We start from the raw sequence: 21,527 nt of genomic DNA on the forward strand, positions 1-21,527 counted from the left end.
GCGTGTCATAACTATAAAGGGAAGGGTAATAGCTGTCCTGTGTACAGTACTATAAATCCCTCCTGGCCAGAGACTCCAAAATCCTTTTCCCTGTAAAGGGTTAAGAAGCTCAGGTAACCTGGCTGGCATCTGACCTAAAGGACCAATAAGGGGACAAGATACTTTCAAATCTTGGGGGGGGAAGGCTTTTGTTTGTGTTCTTTGTTTGGGAGTGTGTTCGTTCTCGGGGACTGAGAGGGACCAGACATCAATCCAGGTTCTCCACATCTTTCTAAACAAGCCTCTCCTATTTCAAACTTGTAAGTAAATAGCCAGGCAAGGCGTGTTAGTTTTCCTTTGTTTTTCTCAACTTGTAAATGTACCTTTTACTAGAGTGTTTATCTTTGTTTGCTGTACTTTGAACCTGAGACTAGAGGGGGAGTCCTCTGAGCTCTTTAAGTTTGATTACCCTGTAAGGTTAATTTCCATACTGATTTTACAGAGATGATTTTTACCTTTTTCTTTAATTAAAAACCTTCTTTTTAAGAACCTGATTGATTTTTCCTTGTTTTAGATCAAAAGGGGTTTTGGATCTTGATTCACCAGGAGTTGGTGGGAGGAAGGAGGGGGGATGGTTAATTTCTCCCTGTTGTAGATCCCAGGGGGGGGTTGGAACTGATTCACCAGGAGTTGGTGGGAGGAAGGAGGGGAATGGTTAATTTCCCCTTGTTTTAAATCCAAGGGGTTGGATTTGTTTTCACCAGGGATTTGGTAAAGGTTTTTCAAGGTTTCCCAGGGAGGGAATCCATTAAAAATGGTGGCAGCCGAACCAAAGCTAAGCTGGTAATTAAGCTTAGAAGTTTTTATGCAGGCCCCTACATTTGTACCCTAAAGTTCAAAGTGGGGATCTCAGTCCTGACAGGGGGGGAGGGGAGGAAGAGCGGGCAATTCCACCAGCGTGAGATGCGAATCTGCTGTTCCCACTAAAATATTTTTTGGGGAGGACTTGACAGCAACAGCATGTCTTTAGGCCTGTGATAAGGTTCTCCCCTACAATAACCCTGGAGGGTTGGCAAAAACCCCCAACAACCCAGTTTAAATAGTGCGTATGCCCCAGAGTGAGTGTGAGATGGGAAGAGCGAATCTGCTGTTCCCACTACAGTACTCAGTCCCCCTGTGCCTCTCATACTGTGCACATCTTGCTGCGCTGAGTGAGATTCTACTGTACCTGTACTGTTTAAAGATACAGTACGTATTTTTCGTATAACATGGCCCCTAAACGCAAGCCACCTACTTCATCTGGTGTTCAACTGAAGAAACAGCGATCTGTTCCAATGCTGGAGGAAAAATTGGCTGTGTTGGACTTATTGAGAGACGGTATGTCCATAGCCAACGTGGCGCGTAATTACAGCCGCAACAAATCTAGCATCCGTGCCATCAAGATTCGAGAGAGAGAAATTCGCCAAGCCGTGGCATCAAGAGCTCCAGTAACTGCTAAGGTGACGAGCCAAGTGTGTGATAAGACTTTAGTGAAGACTGAAAAGGCATTAAACTTATGGCTGGAAGACATGAACCGTAAACGTGTGCCTATCAATGGCAACATGTTGAGATAAAAAACTCTTAGCATTTATGCGCTGTTCAAACCTCCTGCCGAAGAGGGACAGCCTTCTGATAAGAAGGAATTCATAGTCAGCCAAGGTTGGCTTAACAGTTTTAGGAACTGTTTCAACCTCAAAAACGTGCAGACTACTGGTGAAGCTGTATCTGCCAACAAGGAGGCAGCAAAAGCCTACCCCGAACAATTAAAGAAAATCATAGAGAAAAGGAGCTATCTTCCAGAACAAATTTTTAATGCTGACGAGACTGGACTCTTCTGGAAAAAAATGCCCACCTGCACTTACGCTTTGAAATCAGAAAGACAAGCCCCTGGCTTCAAAGCAGCTAAAGACCGTGTGACTGTGTTGCTTTGTGGCAATGTGGCTGGGCATTTAATAAAGCCAGGCTTGCTCTACAGGGCTGCAAATCCCCGTGCCCTAAAAGGCAAAAACAAAAATCTCCTGCCTGTGTTCTGGCAATCAAATAAAAAGGCTTGGGTGATGGCAGCATTATTTCTGGATTGGTTCCACAAGTGTTTCATTCTGGAGGTCAAGCAGTACCTTGAAGAGAAAGGACTTGACTTTAAAGTGTTGCTGATCATAAACAATGCTCCTGGCCACCTGGCAGCACTCCGGTTTGCGCATAATGACGTTGAAGTCGTCTTTCTCCCCCCCAGTACCACCTCCATCCTCCAACCTCTCGACCAAGGCATCATTAGCTGTTTCAAGGCTATGTACACGAGACTTACATTCTCACGGATCCTTACCGCTATGGATGCTGATCCCAATGTTAATGTGATGGAGTGTTGGAAGTCCTTCAACATTGCAGATTGCATCACTTATATTAAACAGGCAATAGATGCAATCAAGCCTGAAACAGTCAATGCATGTTGGTGAAACCTATGGGAAGACTGTGTGAATGATTTTAAGGGTTTCCTAACCATTGACAAAGAAGTGAAACTCATTGTTCAGGTGGCCAGGCAAGTGGATAGTGATGGCTTCATCGACATCCTTGAGGAAGAAATTGAGGAATTAATTGAGGGCCATAGAGAAACATTGACTAACAAAGAGTTAGAGGAACTAATAAAATCGTCTACAGAAGACGAAGATGATGACGAACAGGAAGAGCCAGCAACTTGGAATCTTCATAAATTTTCTGAATTTAATTCAAGCAGCGAAACACTTGAATGATTTAATTTCTGAATATGATCCTTCTATGGAATGAAGCCTCAAAATCACACGTAGTATTACGGATGATTTGCGACCGTACCAAGAAATGTTTGAGGAGCTCAAGAGACAGCGACAGTTGCCAATTACCATGTTTTTAAAGAAAAAACAACCAGCAGCAGCAGCAGAGCCTACAGAATCAACTTCTCGAGCTGAACCAGAGCCAACCACTTTGTCTACGACTCGCTCTCCATCACCCGAGCCTGGCCCATCATCTCCTGGATCGACATCAAGCCCTGACGACTCAATGATAGTGTTGTCAGGGGAAGAGGAAGACTAATCATTGGAGTGTGTACAGTACAAGATTAGCAAGAATATCCAGGATAACTGGTGACTGTTCAGGTTTACGGTACTGTACTGTTTTCATTTTTTATTCTTTCATTCTTCCGTCTCTCTGTTATGTTATTAAAAATACTGTAAAATTATATTTTGCATATGTAGTCTTTATTATATACTGTACTGTACATTGCTGTATACAATACATAGTACTGTACCGGGCTGTATACACAAAACTGTACTTTATGGGTGATTTAAGGGATTTTCAAGGGTCATTTTGACTATACGCGATTTTCGCTTTACGCGCTGACTGCGGAACGTAACCCCAGTGTAAGATACGACAGACCTGTATCAGTTTGAGGTGCAGGAGCCATCTTAATGCTCTGTCTCTCGAGTTCAGGACCAGGATAACCCCTGCTAGTTTAGCAATGGCTTTGTTTACTGCTAATATGTAAATAGAGGTCAAACCACATTCTTTTGTCTAGCACAGACCTGTTTATCACCTTTACCTAGATTAGGCTGTCTTGTCTTAAACATGCTCTAGTAACATCATATAGAGGGAATTTCTAACTTCACATATAAGGTTAACATATGCATTTTATAATGGTATTAATAATCAGCAGGTTTCTAGCTTTCATATGATACCTTATACTTTGTACAAATATCATTGCAATTGTGTGTAGGGTGTGACTACAGGTGTGTCTAGAGTCCCAGTATTTTGCTGCAGATAACCCTCTTGTCCCTGAAAATCCAGAGTGGTGCAAATCTATGGGTGCTACTGGTATATATGTCTTTGTGTGGATTCTGGAGAAACTGGGAAGGAGCAGCGGCATGGGAAGGGAGAAACAGTAACAGGTAACCACAGAAAAGGGGCTCCACCAAGACCTGGAAAGTAGAAGGAATAGTAGCAGGAACAGGTGAGGGAAGGCAAGAGGGAAAGCTGGAGAATCAGAACAGAGGCACGCAAGCAGGATGGGGGAAAAGTAGTGAGGAAAAGGTAGGCATGAGGTGGAAGAAGGGTCATAGGAGTAAAACAGATGGTGGTGGGTGAAGCGAGTGTGTCGAGATGGTGAGTCAGGAACATATCAAGAAGGTGGAGAATCAGAGAAGCAAGGAGAGATGCAACACTGTAAAAGAGGGATAGTCTGCAAGAGAGGAGCAGATGCTGCTTTCTGGCTGTGTAAGAGTCAGGGTTGCAGTGCAATAGGACCTACCACAAGAAATCCAAATATATACCCTCCACCTGGAGAAATCTACTGCCGTATGGACTGAAGTGGTTACGAAAGGAATCAAGGGAGTCTGAGCAGTGAATTTCATTCCAAATCTTTCCAAGACTGTTTTCTTTTCTCACACTATTCCACAAATAGGAGAATATTTTTTAAAAGTTTGCATTTTAGGCCTACACACACAAGTTGCCCTGATGTATGTAAAGGTGTGATTTTAAATCAGTTCAGTTAATCCAGTACAACTTTGTGTGTAGACACTTAAATTAATTTAAAGTTGGTTTTACTGAAATTTTACAGTACCAAGCTAAGCTGATATAAGTCTGTCCACTCAGGGATTTTCACTAGTTTAATTAACCATTTTAACTAACTTGGTGCAAACTGATATGCAGAGAAGCCTTTAGTTGGTCTTGAAAGCTGCCAGATTGACAACACTAGAATCTGAACTCCTCCCAGTATATTTAGCAATTCAATAGATCCAGCTTAGGTAGCGGCAATGTAGATCTTCTCCATAGTGCTCTGCTAATATGCCTCTCCCATCTAACCTAGAGACACTGCCTCGGGGCCAAAGGGTATTATAGTTGCCATACCCATTCTTTGGCCTCTGGCACCAGCAACAAGGGAGCCAATTGTTGAGGTACTTTGTGATATGGAGAATTTTGCCAGAGAAATGCATTGCCATTGACAAGTAATTTTCACCCAAAGCCCTGAACATCTGGAATCGGAGTGTAGTGACCTTTGGGCTGTCTTAAGCATTCGCTGAGTGTAATTCACCATAGTACTTGGGAATTGGGTACAGTATCTAGACTAGGTTGGGTGACTACACTGAGGCAGAATGAAAATGGTTTTGGACTAGGCATATTTATTTAGGATACTGTCTGAACTGTAAATGCATCTGAGTGTTTATCTACTTTCCCTCATATGTTAATTTCCATATATTTGAATGTTTGGGTGGCTTTGGCAGTTGGTTTGGTTTTCCACTGTAACATTCCTTGATGTGTTACTCCTGGAGGTATTCTGTGCCTCTGTGCATGTGCAGAATTCATGTCCGCCCACAGATTTTTTTTTTCTCTGCAGAAAATACATTCTGACAAATTTCAGAGTAACAGCCGTGTTAGTCTGTATCCGCAAAAAGAAGAACAGGAGTACTTGTGGCACCTTAGAGACTAACAAATTTATTAGAGCATAAGCTTTCGTGGACTACAGCCCACTTCTTCGGATGCATATAGAATGGAACATATAATGAGGAGATATATATACACACATACAGAGAGCATAAACAGGTGGGAGTTGTCTTACCAACTCTGAGAGGCCAATTAATTAAGAGAAAAAAAACTTTTGAAGTGATAATCAAGCTAGCCGAGTACAGACAGTGTGATAAGAAGTGTGAGAGTACTTACAAGGGGAGATAGAGTCAACGTTTGTAATGGCTCAGCCATTCCCAGTCCTTATTCAAACCGGAGTTGATTGTGTCTAGTTTGCATATCAATTCTAGCTCTGCAGTCTCTCTTTGGAGTCTGTTTTTGAAGTTTTTCTGTTGTAATATAGCCACCCGCAGGTCTGTCACTGAATGACCAGACAGGTTAAAGTGTTCTCCCACTGGTTTTTGAGTATTTTGATTCCTGATGTCAGATTTGTGTCCATTAATTCTTTTGCGTAGAGACTGTCCGGTTTGGCCAATGTACATGGCAGAGGGGCATGACAAAGAGACACTGCAGTTACACCTTTTGCCCACCAGGGTCATCTTTAGCACCAGAACAGAGGGCAGCCAGCTCACTGGCCATAGCAGTGAGCTACGGAAGAAGGAAGGAAGAGGAGGCTGCATTCCTCACAGCACCCTGCCCCTGGGGCCAGGTCAGGAGGCACATATGGGGTGAGGGAGATAGAGAGAGCAGGGTACATGGGGTTGTTGGGGGGGTCACATCAACTGGGGTTCAGAAGGGCTAGTGGGGTGTCACAACCTGGGGTGGGGGCTGAATGGGAGTGGGGAGGGGAATGCAGGGACACATGGGAATGGGGGAGGGGTGCAGGGACACATGAGGACACAAGCGAATGTGCCTGACTGGTTGGGAGAGGCTAAGGTCTGCATGGGGGAGGGTCCCCAACTCCCTAACAATCCCTCCTCTCCAAAACAACAACAACTGTTCCATACTTCTCCCATACCCAACAACCTCCCTGGTTCAGTCCCAGGCTCCTTTCCAGAAATTACTTCCCTCTCCCTCAGCTCCTCTGTTACCCCTTATTCTCCCAAGCCTTTGCACTGCTTCTGAGGGGTGCAGGAAACTCTTTTTTGCATTGTAGTTTAAATGAAGTATTATTCAAAGTTCTGTATTAGTATGCCTAGTAAGGAATCTATTTGTCAAAAAAAATTCTTGAATCTTTTTTATCATCTGTATTGTTACAGACATACTTGTTGACAGGTATTTTGAAATAAATTACCAAAATAACTGAAACTGGCACGATCATATTGTGTTATTTTGACACATAACATATGCAGAATTTTGCAGAACTTTAAAATATTATGCGCATAATTTAAATTTTTTGGGTGCAGAATTCCCTCAGGAGTAACAATGCGCATACGTAGTAGTTGCTCGTTAATTTCCAGCTTCTGAAGAAACAGGGCAAATGTGAAACTTAGGAGCACCACAGTATTCCTGGCTCCCCTGCTGCTCTCTATGTTGTGGTGTGGTGTCCTTAGCTCCCACAACTCTCAGTGCCCTGCACAACTTACTTACTCACTGCCTTACTTTGTAAGTCTCCCAGCTCCCATTAGAAACCAATTCCCTGCAGCACTTCTGAGCAACACATGGCTTCTAGCTCTTCTTGTGTTGTGGAGCTTTGGAACATGAATAGTGATCTTCTCATTACCATCCCTTCCACAATGCTAAGTCAAACATGGTTTCCCGAATGCAAAACTGAGACTCTAATTGCTATTGTTTAGAAACACATATCTTTGCAAAATAGCGTGGGGGCACTTTTCCAGTGGACATGGTCAAATGACTTACCCCGTAAACAGACAGAATTTCCTAACTATATAAAAACACCAATATCTACCCACATAAATAATAAATGACGTTTACAGAAATAAATGCACTATTTACTAACTTTACTAACTGAGCAAATAAATAAGTAAAATAAATAAAGTGAGGGACTTCGAGACATGAAAGGTTATTTTTGGTGCAGTGATTATTCTTTCTTTCTCTAAGACTCAATGAGTGAAGATCTTAAAACAACATTATGGGAGAAAGGCTACAGTAAAAGAAAAAAATCAATAGGGCAATCAAACAGTTTTCTAAGATCCCAAGGCTATTGTGCTAACACACAAAGTGAAATTGCTTTTTAAAACATAACTCTATTTTAAGCCCTCTTTTTCAAGTTTATCTGTGAAATATAAATGGTAGTGTAAAATGCGAGGTTCGCCTATGGGATATACATCTATATCTACACTTGTGGTTCAATTAATAGATCTGACACTCAAATAAGAGATTCAGCATTAACAGTGACATTTTGAATGGGTAAACTCTGCTGTGAAGTTTCTTGGGTATAGTATGTTCAAGTGGAAGATGGAAAAATACACTTGGCTGCCTCTGGCCCAGGCACTTCTGATTATTTTCTTCATGGAACTGCCAAATGTTTAAATACATCAAGATACATTTCATGCTGGGTTATCACTAAACCTTGGGTATGGTAGATAGAATACTGCTCAGTCTGCCAAGGCCTAAACGTGAGATGCAATGTGTGAAAAAGACCCAAAAATGAATAAAATTATTCATGCATATTCAAAATGCTGTGGGATTCATTCCTTTAATATAAATAACTCCATTGATAACTTGAGCTTCATGATTCTTTTTTTTTCCCTGAAGTAAATCATATCAATACAAATTTGTTTGTAATTAATGCATGTAAATTTGGGAGTAAAAGGAGGGATGTCCATTAAATGAGGGACATTTGAGACATATGGCTATATAAAGCAGAAGTATGAATGCCATATGTTACAACTAGTTGGAGCCAAAATCTACTCTCAATTACACCACGTAAACCTGTAATAACTCAATTGACTTCAGTGTCAGCAACAGCAGAATCTCCGCCAAAGTGCAGCTCTCTGAAACATAATCCTGTAAAAACAGCATCACAGGGAGTCCATGTTTATTTTATCTCAGGGACTCCATCTCAGCCACAAGAGGCTGGGTTTTTCTCCTTCTCTTGCCCCACCACCAGTAATAGAGTTGTTCAGCAAATGGAAAAAAATAAAATCATGACATTTCAATTCTCATTCCTTCCACATTTATTTTTTTGTTAAAATTGTCTCACTAGGTCTAAACAGCAATAAAAATGTAGCAAGCCAAATGATGCCCTCATTGACATCTGTCCAACACAACTATCTGAAAAGTATGGTTACACCGGCACAGCACTGTACTTTATGGTAATCTAAACTGTAGGATGCTATAAGCAAAGGGGATGTTAAGGATCCAGATATCAATATTAATCCAACATGATATAGTCAAAGCTTCCTAAGGTATTTAGAAGACTGTTTTATGTTCCGGAAAGTAATGACCCCAACCAAACCCAGCTGTATCTACCAGTTGAGGACTGAACAGTGACTGAGAATAACAGAGAACCTTGGAATCTGTGTCTTTGAGCTACTTGACTTCGTCAAAGCAAATGATTTACAGATTGCAATAATAAAAGGGCATTCGATTTGGGGGAACTGAGAAATCTGATGAATAAGGTACATGAGAGGGAGTATTAAAAATCCACTATTATGGAAGAAGTCTAGGGAGTCTTAAAAGCCACTCTAACAAAAGCACAATATTATAAAATTATTATTATTATTTAATAGCACCTAAGATTGTACTAAGCAGTTCACGGTATGAAGGCAAACTTCCTCGTCCGAATTGCTTACAATCCAATCTCAGATATGACATAATGAAAGGAATGACAAAAGAGAAAAGGATGGGGTTGAGGTGGAAAGACTGGCCTTGCAGCAGTATGATAATGCAGCTATTCAGCAAAGGCTTGTGCACAGTATGGTGGAGCAAAATAATTAAGGGTAATTAAATGAATTAATAACAGAACAGTCTGTCTTTCCTCTGAAAAAGAGGAGTGCAAGAAATAGGAATGGGACAGTGGTCTGTGCGACTGTCCAGAGATGTGAGGGTAAAACATGAATCTGACTGGAAGAGAGGAAGCAGTCAAACAAGAAATTCAGAGTCAGGCAGGGCTTGAAGAGAAAATATGTGGGCAGCGAAAGTCTAAATGAATTGATCCTGTGCCTGAGGAAGTCTGAACTGAAAAAAACAACTCAAATTGGCTGAGATAGGAACATTGTTATGCGAACTGAAAACTGGCCAAAAAGCCTGTCGACAAAGGCTAAAAGATATATGGCAATGGAGAGAGTTGTGGGGAGGCATCTAACAGAGTGGTAGGAGCAGTTTTATGTATCAGCATCATTAATGCCAACATGGCTCTTGCTCCAAGAGACCTGCATCACTTTTTAGTTCACTCCATCACTTCTCTCATGGTGTCCACAAGAAGCGAGCAAATAATAATGATTCTCTATAAAAAATGCAACAACAAAATGTAACCGAACCATCTAAAAGGGCACATGCCCAAATAACTACAGAATACTGTTACTGTAACCATTGTCTTTCCTTACTCTATTTCCTCGCCAATGTTTGTTTCCCCCACCATCACTCACGCCCCTTTACGCCAGGAAAAGGGCTGGAGTAGAGTAAAAGGGTTCTAAAAGGCCTCGATCCAGCTGGAAGAAAATGTTTGTGGTGTGGAACTGAAGAAGACAGTTGGAGGCTGTCTCTCAAGGATCCTCTCACATGCCCTGGCACAGGATTGCCAGAAAGGTTGCATCAGGGGTGGGGCTCACGCATGTAGCACTGAAGAGATTCTGGGCAATGCAACTGCCATACATAGGCATGAACAGGTTGCCGCAAGATAGAAGCTCCTCAAGGCTAAATTATGCCAAAGCCTGCTATGACCCCTGGAGCAATTTAGAAATCAGGCGGGCACAAGGATGACTTATTGCCGTATTAGCTCCTCCTCCTTCTCTTGGAGCAGAGCACAGAATCTCACTCATGATGTCAAAAACCATGGCTGATCCTGCAACTGACTGTGCAGATGGACCCTCATTGATTTCAGTGGGGCTCCACTCAGATACAGCAGTTTGCCCGCACAGTCAACTGCAGGATTGGGGGCTTTAATTGTAAGTGCCTCAGGGTGGAAACCTTCACTCTGTTTGTCTTGTAAAGTGTCTAACACACTTCCAAGTGGTATAGAAATTGATTAATATAATATATAAAATAATAACTATAAACCAGTTTCATATTCTCTGTCAAATGTATATAACGAAAGATACTGAGGTGTTCTTACTTTCTTCAGAAAGATCATTTTCTTCTGCTTCTCTCTCCATCTCTTTACACCATCCTTCCATCCTCTTCGTTTCAGTATGTAGCAACTTCATAAACCAAGACCCATCCCGTCGACATGGGGACATCCGACCAGTTTCTACTGTCTCAATGGCTGGCTCCAGCCAGGGTTCTGGTGGTGGAAGATTTGAGGTGTCAACCTGGGTCCTGTAATCTTCTCTGTAACTGAACAGTCCCTGTGTCCGTACAGTTCTTACTGCACCATACTGGGTAGGAGTGCTAGGCTCTGAATGCCTCTGGAATGATGAACCAAACTGAAGTCCCTTGTCCTCCATTGTTATGTGTCCTGGAAAGCCCTCCAGTTCCAGGTCAGCCTGTACAGCTGCTGTTACACTATTTGAACGTTTAAATCGTCCATGTCTTGGGCAAGGAGAAAAAAGAAAGAAAAATAGATATATAGAGAGGGAATAATGTGCTGGCAAAACAAATCTGATTTTCTTTCTGCATCTAATAATAAAAAATATTTTTGCTGGCATACAGGATATTTTTCAATTAATCTTTTTCAAAGTCCACCCTACAACTGATTTAGTTACTTAACGTAAGAGAGTGAATGACAATGCAAAAAGACTATTTATAGACTATATGGTGTCATTATTGATCTGAACAAAGAAATAAATGAAAATAATTTAAACCACCTTTGGAATCAAATATTGATCTTTTCTCACATTACATTATATTGCACATCATTAATAAACAGAACTGGAAATAGCACCAAAGACCTGCAGTGCTGCATATACTGTTGAAATGAAGACTATCAAATAAATATATACAACTATTTCAGATAATAAGGCCCCTACTCAAAGACATTCTGAGTTAAGGCTGTCAAGAATTTTGTAATAAACGTAAAAAGTGGTAGCAGGCTGGTGTGGTTTTATGTTTGTTTGTGCTTAAACACAGTATAGAACTACCATGAAATGGTGAGTGTCTCATGATAATTTTATCTTGGATACTGAAATACTAGAATAAATTTATGTTCAATAGTTGTAACAGAGGATCAAAAGATTGTTCATGAAATATACAGGTCAGTTGTTCAAATTTAGCTCATGTCAGTTGTAAGCAAAGGTAATTACCATCCCCAAAGGCTGTTTGATGGCTTCTGTGAAATGAGATAGTGGTCCCAGTCCAGTGCCAGGTGGACAAGTGTCTAAATAAAAAACCTACCACCACCAGAATTAGCACATTTGTCAGCAGTCTTAGCAGACTGGACAAGGATTGACTCACCATGGAAATTGACTCCTAGAAGTAGTCCCTGTAGGTCAGGGTTGAGATAGGCCCTGTCCTGCAAATGGACTGCATAGCATATAGATTCAGCCATGGGGATCCCTTTGCAGGGCTGGCGCTTCAGTCTGCTTGCACCTGTTCTGTGATTCCTCTCATTAATTAGGAGCACTAAGTTCACCATACAAACATTAACTTCCTCCAAATCAAAGAAAAAAAAACTGGAAACTCTGAGTAAATATGAAGGGAGAGCTAAAGCATCTCTTACAATATTAGCAGTTGGCCAACATACACGTATAAGCCTGGCCTTGTGAATTATTTATAGACAGCACCATCTACGTGTTTGTTCACAACAGTGTTTTGTCTTTTGAAAGATTACACTTTTATTTTGCATGAATTACCGTTTCTCATCTTCCACTTGCACTCCAACGGAATGGTATTCCCGTAGGCCTCTGCTCTCGGTATCTGAATCGGTTGCCGTTTCCACCTAATTCAACACAAAAGATACATCTGCAGAAGTGAACACGGACAATCCAACCTCATATCTACCTACCTTTATTTCAATTAATTATATATTTCCTTAATTACTTCAAAGAAACACCTAACTCAATAAAATCATTTAAATAAGCATTCAGTCTAGTATCATTGTTTTGGTGCTGTGTTTTACAAAACTGTGCATAACTTCTTCTGCTCTGCTCTGTAATTCCCTTTCTTAAATGTATGCAGATACAATTACTCAGTTTAATGCAGGCAGAAAGTAAGATTGGCTCGACTATTCTATTATTAGAACTAGGAACCCATAGGTTAGCCCCATTATATATTATTAGAATACAATCTCATTATATCTCAGGATTTCCAAAATAAAATAAAGAAAAGAAAATAGCCCCATAAAAATTGCAAGTCATAAAAATAAATGTTACAATGAATTGATTCAATTGGCATCTGTGCCAACAAATGCAGAAATATTTAAGTGATAAAGAAGATACAGTATAATACCATAACTCACCTTTCTTAACAACATAATCTTAAGAATGCTATATCAACTAAGTCAGGAATTTTAAATAGTTATCCCCCTGCAATACTCTTACAAAATGTATTCACAATAGTGTTTTCACCTTAATTGGCACTACACTTATATCAAAAATTACTGCAGGATTTTCTATAAACACACACACACACAAGTGCTGTGTGTGTGTGTGTGTTTATAGAAAATCCTGCAGTAATTTTTGATATAAGTGTAGTGCCAATTAAGGTGAAAACACTATTGTGAATACATTTTGTAAGAGTATTGCAGAGGGGATAACTATTTAAAATTCCTGACTTAGTTGATATAGCATTCTTAAATTATGTTGAATCAAAGGAAAGTCAAAGAAAAAATAATTAAAATAGAACATTTTTCTCTTTTGGAGGATATTTTGTTTGTTAAACCAAATGAACGGTAGTTACCCATAAGTATAGGTTTCAGAGTGGTAGCCGTGTTAGTCTGTATCCACAAAAAGAACAGGAGTACTTGTGGCACCTTAGAGACTAACAAATTTATGTTCCACTCTATGTGCATCCGAAGAAGTGGGCAGTAGTCCACGAAAGCTTATGCTCTAATAAATTTGTTAGTCTCTAAGGTGCCACAAGTACTCTTGTTCTTTTAACATACAATGTTACTTTGAAAAGGGATTGTATAAAACTGGCAACTTTTTATTCACAAGGTCTCTTTCTGTGCATTCAGAGTCACATCTGGTGACTTAGTAACAAACATATAGTTCTAGTAGCTTTTACTCCTGTTAGTTAACCGTGTTGAGCCAACACAGCTAAGGCAAAGTAAACTGGATCCTATTCCTTCTAGTCCATCATCAACAGAATTATTCACTAAATTACAATTCAGAAGCCAATCAGTTATACCTGCATAAATATACTGAAGATAATGGTGTTGCACAGATCTCACTAGGAGAATCATCTGAAGATAAAGGTAAACTCATGGCAATTTAGCCAGATATTTAGCCTCCATGTGGATTGCCCAGTGCCTCAGAAACATCAGAGCAGATTTCCCTGTGTGTTCCATATGGGCTAAATCTTTCCACTAATGGAATGATTTGGGAACATCTCCATGGAGAAAGACTTCCTCTTCCAAGGTGCCCTCCTATGGGTATTTCTGCAGGAGCTCTGGATGACTATAATTTGCCCAATATGTAACTGACACAGGAATTTATAGGAATATATATAGTTGATCTAAAGTGAACTTTTATATGATTGAAAACACAGTTATCAGTAAAATTACAGTCCAGGTGTCAAAATGGCCTGGCACACGTTCCTTCTAAACAGAAACTCTGCCAAATTATCCTCCCATCCAGCTTGCCAAAGCTGACACTAACTAAATGCTCTGATGATTGCTTTCACATTTTAATACCTTTCATTTGCTTGCTGTGCCCTGCAGCAGGAGGAGGATGCCAAATAAGGACTTTTGATGTAATTTGGAGAGCAAATATTATAACACCTGACAAACAGAAAACAATCCTGAAAAATGGAGTCAAAGGCTGAAACAAGTAAAAGCGGGAAAACAACAATTTCATCTAACAATGGTGTGGGGGAGGGATGAACAATTCCTACGAAACACAGGCAGCGTAAGGTCACCTTCTGGGAAAGAAAGGGAGATAATTCCAATGTGATCAGATTGGCCAGGCTTCATTTAGAGTTGGTCGAGAATTTTTCAACTAAATGTTTCTTTGTAAAAAATAAAAAATGCTGATTAATCAAAACAAACTTTTTGTGGAAACGTATCTGTTTTGACAAAACCTTTGAGGAAGGTTTCTCAGGATGAAATTTCTGGTCAAAAACAGAGACCCACTCCAGAATAGCTAATAGCCCAGTGGTTGGGGCACTCCCCCGGGATGCAGAAACCCAGGTTCAAATCCCTCTCTATTTGATTTGAAGCAGGAACTTGGCCATGAATCTCCCACATCCCAGGTGAGGGCTACTAGGCTCATGGCTATCCTGAGCTGGGTTTCCCTGTTTTTTTGTGAAATATTTTGAAAGGTCTTAGTTTCATCTCGATGCAGAACAAAAAACAAATGTAGAAACCTTGAAATATTTTGCAAAACAGAATTCTTGTCTTCCAGCCAGCCTTAGCTTAATTTACATAAATTTACATACAGACCAATGGTCCAACTAGCCCAATATCCTGTCTTCTGACAGTGGCTAGTGCCAGATGCTTCAGAGGGAATTAAAAGAACAGGGTAATTATCGAGTAATCTATCCCCTATCATCCAGTCCCAGCTTCTGGCAGTCAGAGGATTAGGGACACCCAGCGCATGGGACTGTGCCCTGATGATCTTGGCTAATAGCTATTGAGGTACCTATCCTCCACAAACTTATCTAGGTCTTTTTTTAATCCAGTTATACTTTTGGCCTTCATAACATCCCCTGACAAAGAGTTCCACACATTGACTGTGCACTGTGTGAAGAGGTACTTCCTTATGTTTGTTTTAAACTTACTACCTATTAATTTGTTTGGGTGACCCTGTTTCTTGTGTTATGTGAAGGGGTAAATAACACTTCCTTATTTACTTTCTTCACACCATTCATGATTTTATAGACCTCTATCATATCCCCCTTTAGTTATCTCTTTTCTAAGCTTAACAGTCCCAGTCTTTTTAATCTCTCCTTGCATTTTTGTTGCCCTTCTCTTTACTTTTTCCAATTCTAATATATCTTTTTTGAGATGGGGCGACAAGAACTGCATGCAGTATTCAAAGTGTGGGCATACCAGAGATTTATATAATAGCATTGTAATAATTTCTGTCTTATTTTCTATCCCTTTCCTAATGGTTTCTAACATTGCTAGCCTTTTTGACTGATGCACATTGAGCAGATGTTTTCAGAGAACTATCCAAAATGACTCCAAGATCTCTTTCTTGCGTGGTAAAAGCAAACTGAGACCCTGCCATTTCGTATGTATAGTTGGAATTGTGTTTTCTTTGCATTTATCAACATTGAATTATTATAAGCTTTTTTAAAAAAAATGTCGTTTTGTTTCAACTACAATCACTTCTGCTAAGCTTTTTAGCAAGGGAAGAAATAGCCATTGGATGAGGCAAGTCCATTAATTGGTTAAATCCATCGTTTTATGTGCTCATATCGGCATAGAACAACTTTTGGGGTCAAATTATGGCTGCTTCACAATGGATGTGCTGGTGGGGGATAAGGAACACAGAGAGATCCTTCTCCGTGCTCTGCCCTCATTGCTCTCATATTTAGTATCATCATTTGACAGCCAGTGCTCTTCAAGTACATAGTGAGTGTGTGTGTGTGACGAGGGTGAGGGGGAGTGAGGGTGAAGGTGGGAATGCTAGTGTGGCCAACACTGGTTACCTGCTCAGACAAGGTGTGTATGGAGGTGGTATAATGAGTGAATATGATTCAGAGATTTTTAGGGCCAGAAGACAGCATAGGGCATACAATTCACCAAGTGATTCCTGCATCAAGCCCATACCTTCTGGCTGGGCTACAGCATATCCTTTAGAAAGACATCCAGTCATATCTTAAAGATGTCAAGTGAGAGAGGATAAGTTGTTTCAATGGTTAATTACCCGCACTGGGTATGTCTACACTGCAGTTAAGAACCCATTGCTGGCCTCTGTCAGCTGACTCGATGCAAACATTTGAGCTTGGGTATGGGATCCTGTGGGGAGGGGGTCACAGCCCAAGCCCAACCTTCTACGCTGCAATTAAACAGCCCTTAGCCCAAACCCCATGAGCCCAATTTGGCTGACACGGGCCAGCCGCAGGTGTTTGATTGCAGCATACACATATCCGCTATTAAAAATATGCATCTTATTTCGAGTCTGAATGTGTCTGGATTGAGTTTCCAACCACTGGCTCTTGTTATGCCTTTGTCTGCTAGACTGAAGAGCCCTCTACTATCAGAAACCTGCTCTCCATGTAGGAACTTACAGACCATGATCAAGTCACCATTAAAGCTCTACTTGGATAAACTAAATTGACTGAACTTCATAAGTCTTTTGTTATAAGGCAGATTTTCCAGACCTCCACTAATTCGTGTAGATCTTTTCTGAATGCTTTCCAATTTGTTTACATATTTTTAAAAGTGTGGACATTAGTATTCCAGTAATGGTCTCCTAATGAATATACAGAGGTAGTAATGCCTCCCTACTTCGAGTTAATATCCCCAAGAAAATCCAAGGTTTGTATTTGCTGTCATAGGGTTAGTCTAAACACAACATTTGTACTGCTTTAAGTATACTTGTATAGTTAAAGCAGTACAACCCCGTAATATGCATGCAGTTATATTGGTAAAGGTGCTTTATACAGGCATAACTGTATGACTAGGGCGTGTGCCAGTATCGCTGTTTCAGTAAAAAAAAAAAAAGAAAAGAAAAGAAAAAAATAATCACACTTGAAGTGAAATAGTTCTTTAAGTACAAAAATCACGTTTAGACCAGTCTTTAGCATCAAACTGGCAGCTCATGTTCAGCTGGTTATTCACCACGACCCCTAACTCCTTTTCTGAGTCACTTCTTTCCAAAATACAGTTCCCTAGCTTCTGCGCATGACCAACATTCTTAGTTCCTGGATGTATGACCTTGGATTTAGCTGTATTCAAATGCATGTTGTTCAAGTTTATCATGCAATCCAGATAGCTCTGTAGAACTGACTTGGCCTTATCATTATTTGCCACTCCACCATTTTTTGTCTCATCCACAAACTTTAATAGCAACAATTTTATGTTTCCTCCCAGATTATAGATAACAATATTGAACAGCACTGGACCAAGAACAGATCTTTATGTGCTGCCAATAGAAACACCTTCACTGGATGATGATTCTCCATCTACAATTACTTTTTGAATTTGCTCACCTCCATGGTGACAGGGTGCACTTAGAGGACTGTTTGCTATACCTGTTTAAAAAGTATAACAAGGGCATATGTACAAATACCAACACTTGGGAGGTGCCGTGAATGCAACTCTTGCTCTTAAGATAGTGTTGCAGAAATCTGAATTTTGGAGCTTCCCAAGAAAGGTTGATACCATAGTAGGGTCTTATAATTAAATGTATGTATCATGACTGTGACTCGGGAAAGTGGCACCTGATAGGTTCTTGTCTCACAGAATGCTACTATGAGAGAAAGGAGAAAAATAAAACAAGCAATTTCTAATAATCTCTAATGTTTTCCATGCAATATATACAAAAATAGTGGAATCCACTTTGCCTTTCATCCAAGGCATGTATTCGGTTGCATCATGTCATAATGTAGAAAACTCATGGAGTCCAGCTGAGACTAACTGTACCACTGCAGCCCATGAAGCTTCATACTACAGCTGTCATACAGTGGATTGGCACAGCATCATAGAAATGTAGGGCTGGAAGTGACCTCAAGAGATCATCTAGGCCATCTCCCTGGGATGAAGCAGGACTAAGTATCCATAGACCATCCCTGACATGTGCTGTCCTCCAACATGCTTGTAACCTTCCCATCCTGGGGCAATCTGCAAATTTTAAAAGCATACTATCCACTCCATTATCCAAGTCATTAATGAGGATGGTGAATAGTACCAGACCCAGGACAGACCCCTGCAGGACCCCACTAGATACATCCTTCCAGATTGACAGCAGAGCATTGATAACTGCTCTGTGAATGTCATGCGGGACAGTGTCAAGAGCATTACCAAAATCAAGATATATCACATCAACTGCTTCCCCCCCATCCACTAGGCCAGCAACCCTGTCAAAGAAGGAAACTAGTTGGTTTGGCATGATTTGTTCTTGACAAGTCCATGCTGACTATTCCTTATAATCCTATTATCCTCCAGGTGCTTACAAACTTGTTGCTTAATAATTTGTTCCATTATCTTTCCAGGTATATAAGTTAAAATGACTGTTCTATAATTCCCCAGGTTCTCTTTGTTCCCTGTTTTTAAAGACAGGTACTGTTTGCCCTTCCCCAGTCCCAGAGACGACCCGTACCCGCCGATAGTGTGGGCGCACAGCAAGAGCAGCAGCTTCAGCAGTCCATGTGAGCATGCTCAGTACAAGCAAAGCACCAAATCTGGAAGGGCATGTGACCCCATGTGGTACCCCCCCATGTCACCTCTGCTCAGTCCTCTGGGACCTCACCCACGCTCCAAGAGTTTCCAAAGATAAATGCCAACAGTTTCGAGATTGCTTCATCTAGTTCCTTAAGTACCCTAGGATGAATTTCATTAGACCCTGCCGACATCCAATTTATCTACATAATCTTTAGCCCATTCCTTTCCTATTTTGTGTTGAGTATCCGGTCACCATTAACATTTTTAATGCAGACTAAAGCAAAATAGGTTTTGGATTTGTAACAATTACTGTAGAGAGGGTCCTGCAAACAATAAATACAAATTACCCATTTTGAAGGGTGCCCTGTACATGACAAATGAAGGAAAGAGTCCATTTTCTATACTACATATCACAACTTTCTCCAATAACGTAATCATGATTTGATCTTGACATACATTGGGTTTGTTTCTATATCAAAGTAGTTTCTTGTACTCTCATGACTTTCTGGTAATTTCACGACTCTCATTACAGAAATGACAAAACTGAAGACTTAACTACAATTCATATAATAGAACAGTGTCTAAATTTTAACCAAAGTTTAACATTTTATAGTTTGCCCATCTTCGGGAATAGAGGGCTATTGAAGTCAATGACTCCCACTGACTTGAATGGTGCAAGATTAAGGACAGAAAATGTTTCTTTTTCCTATAAAGGGCTGGGCTCTGTAGCTGTTCCACATGCAGGAACTGTACAATTCCACATGCAGCAGCATTGCTAGATTGGTGTTAATGTTAGTAATCTATCATCTTCACAACCTGTATGGTTGCAAGACTTTCATAGTAGCAGTTTGCCTTATGTTTCAGACTGTCTCATATTGTCTAGAACTGTAATAGAAATAATTTTCAAACCAATTTGTTAAATCAGAGCAACATTAATAATGCGCTAATTATCCATCCTGGAAGATGCAAAATTTATTAATGCAAATATATTCAGATGCAATGTAATAGCACTGCATTGCATTCTAATGAGAAAGCTAGTAATGCAGTCTATCAAGGTAATATGTAAATAAAAAACATCCTTATCTTAGGTGCTTTGATGCAGAAGGCTAACCGAACTGAAGTAGTTTAGTCTTATTTCTGAGGCATCAACTAAATTTTTTCTGTATTTTGAAATAAAATTATTCTACTCTGCTTTATTATTCATTGCAAACAAAGCAACAGGAATATGTCAAAATGTATTTTCTGCTAAGAAATGTTGCCAATGAATATTTTTCACACAGATGTAACATTTGGAACTTACTGCAGAAATAACCAGTACAAATATATTGTGTCCTGTGATAATTGTGTAATTTTAATCTTATATACAAAATCCTCCAAAAGATGCAGAAGAGCTATCTGCACTTCTGAAAATATATGCTTCAGCCTTTTTAGACTCTGACCTTTCACAAACAGCTTTTGTCATTTACAGTGATCAAACTTGAAAACTAGAATTAGGAACCAAGCACCAAATGCTGTGTTGCTGTAGGTATTCCTCTGTGTCCCTGTAAATCACTGCATGGATGGATTATAAACCCACATTACCAAAAATACTGCACACAAAGAATCATCAGAGCCCTACTAAAAATGTTGGTCATCACCTGTACTAAGAGACTGTATGAAATGAATTTAAACAGATGAGTAGTCTTAAAGTTAAGTATATGCCTAAGTGTTTGCAGGCTCAGAACCTGCTTCTACATCCTCAAAGGGTTCTGAATTGTTTGCAGGGTCACCTGCAGTATATTTATTAATAATCAGCATTTTCTAGAGATATAACTAAATGACAACCAGCACCAGTATCTGCTAGTCAGCAGAAGAAATATGATTTAAAATTTGCATTCTAGATCATCATATTTCATTCAACTGAAATAGTGTGACAGTATGTTCCATAGAACGACAGACATTTTGTAAGCCAAAAAATATATTTTGTGTGTCACACAAATTTACTCAAAGGACTTTCTTATAATTCTACATAATTATTGTCCAGTTTACAATTCCCTGTCCATCTATACTGACACATTTTTTATATTTTTATCCCAAACAAAGCTCCCGGTCCTTGTTTGCTTTTGGTGAGTTGGAGAAGTTATTTTTAAATAATAATTAAACAAAACAAAACAAAACAAAAACCATCCAGCCAAACAATAAACACAGAAGAAGCATGAGCACCCATCCCCCATGGTCAAAAAGGAAAGATAATGAAAAAATGCAGTCCAGGATTTTAAAGCTGACATAGTTCTATAAAAAAAGACTATGAATTCACAGAGTGAAAGAGATGAACATGCTGTTCACCTGTAGATCTTCAATATAATTTTCATATCAAGTGTTAATGACAGGTAACCTCCCTAGAGATTCATTCATTCATTTCACTTCCAGGTTTCTGCACAGCCACTTTGGCATGATGCGAATTACAATTAATGCTAAGCAGCCAGGAGTTGTTTGTTAGATTATTAGAGTCAGTGAAGCTGAATGACTCATTCTATGCTATTTACAGAAC

At 39.9% G+C, this 21,527-nt stretch overlaps 1 protein-coding gene across 2 annotated transcripts in view; it reads right to left on the reverse strand.

The window, feature by feature from the left end:
- DLGAP2 (DLG associated protein 2) overlaps positions 1-21,527 on the reverse strand; it is a 654,575-nt gene that overhangs the window by 22,292 nt on the left and 610,756 nt on the right. For both annotated transcript variants that reach the window (XM_054024256.1, XM_054024257.1), the window contains 2 exons: positions 12,360-12,445; positions 10,685-11,100 (listed from right to left, as the gene is read on the reverse strand). In XM_054024256.1, coding sequence (XP_053880231.1) covers positions 10,685-11,100; positions 12,360-12,445 — 502 coding nt within the window. The remainder of the gene's footprint in view (positions 1-10,684; positions 11,101-12,359; positions 12,446-21,527) is intronic.

Source organism: Malaclemys terrapin, chromosome 3 (assembly GCF_027887155.1).
Source record: "Malaclemys terrapin pileata isolate rMalTer1 chromosome 3, rMalTer1.hap1, whole genome shotgun sequence".
Classification (NCBI taxonomy): domain Eukaryota; kingdom Metazoa; phylum Chordata; order Testudines; family Emydidae; genus Malaclemys; species Malaclemys terrapin.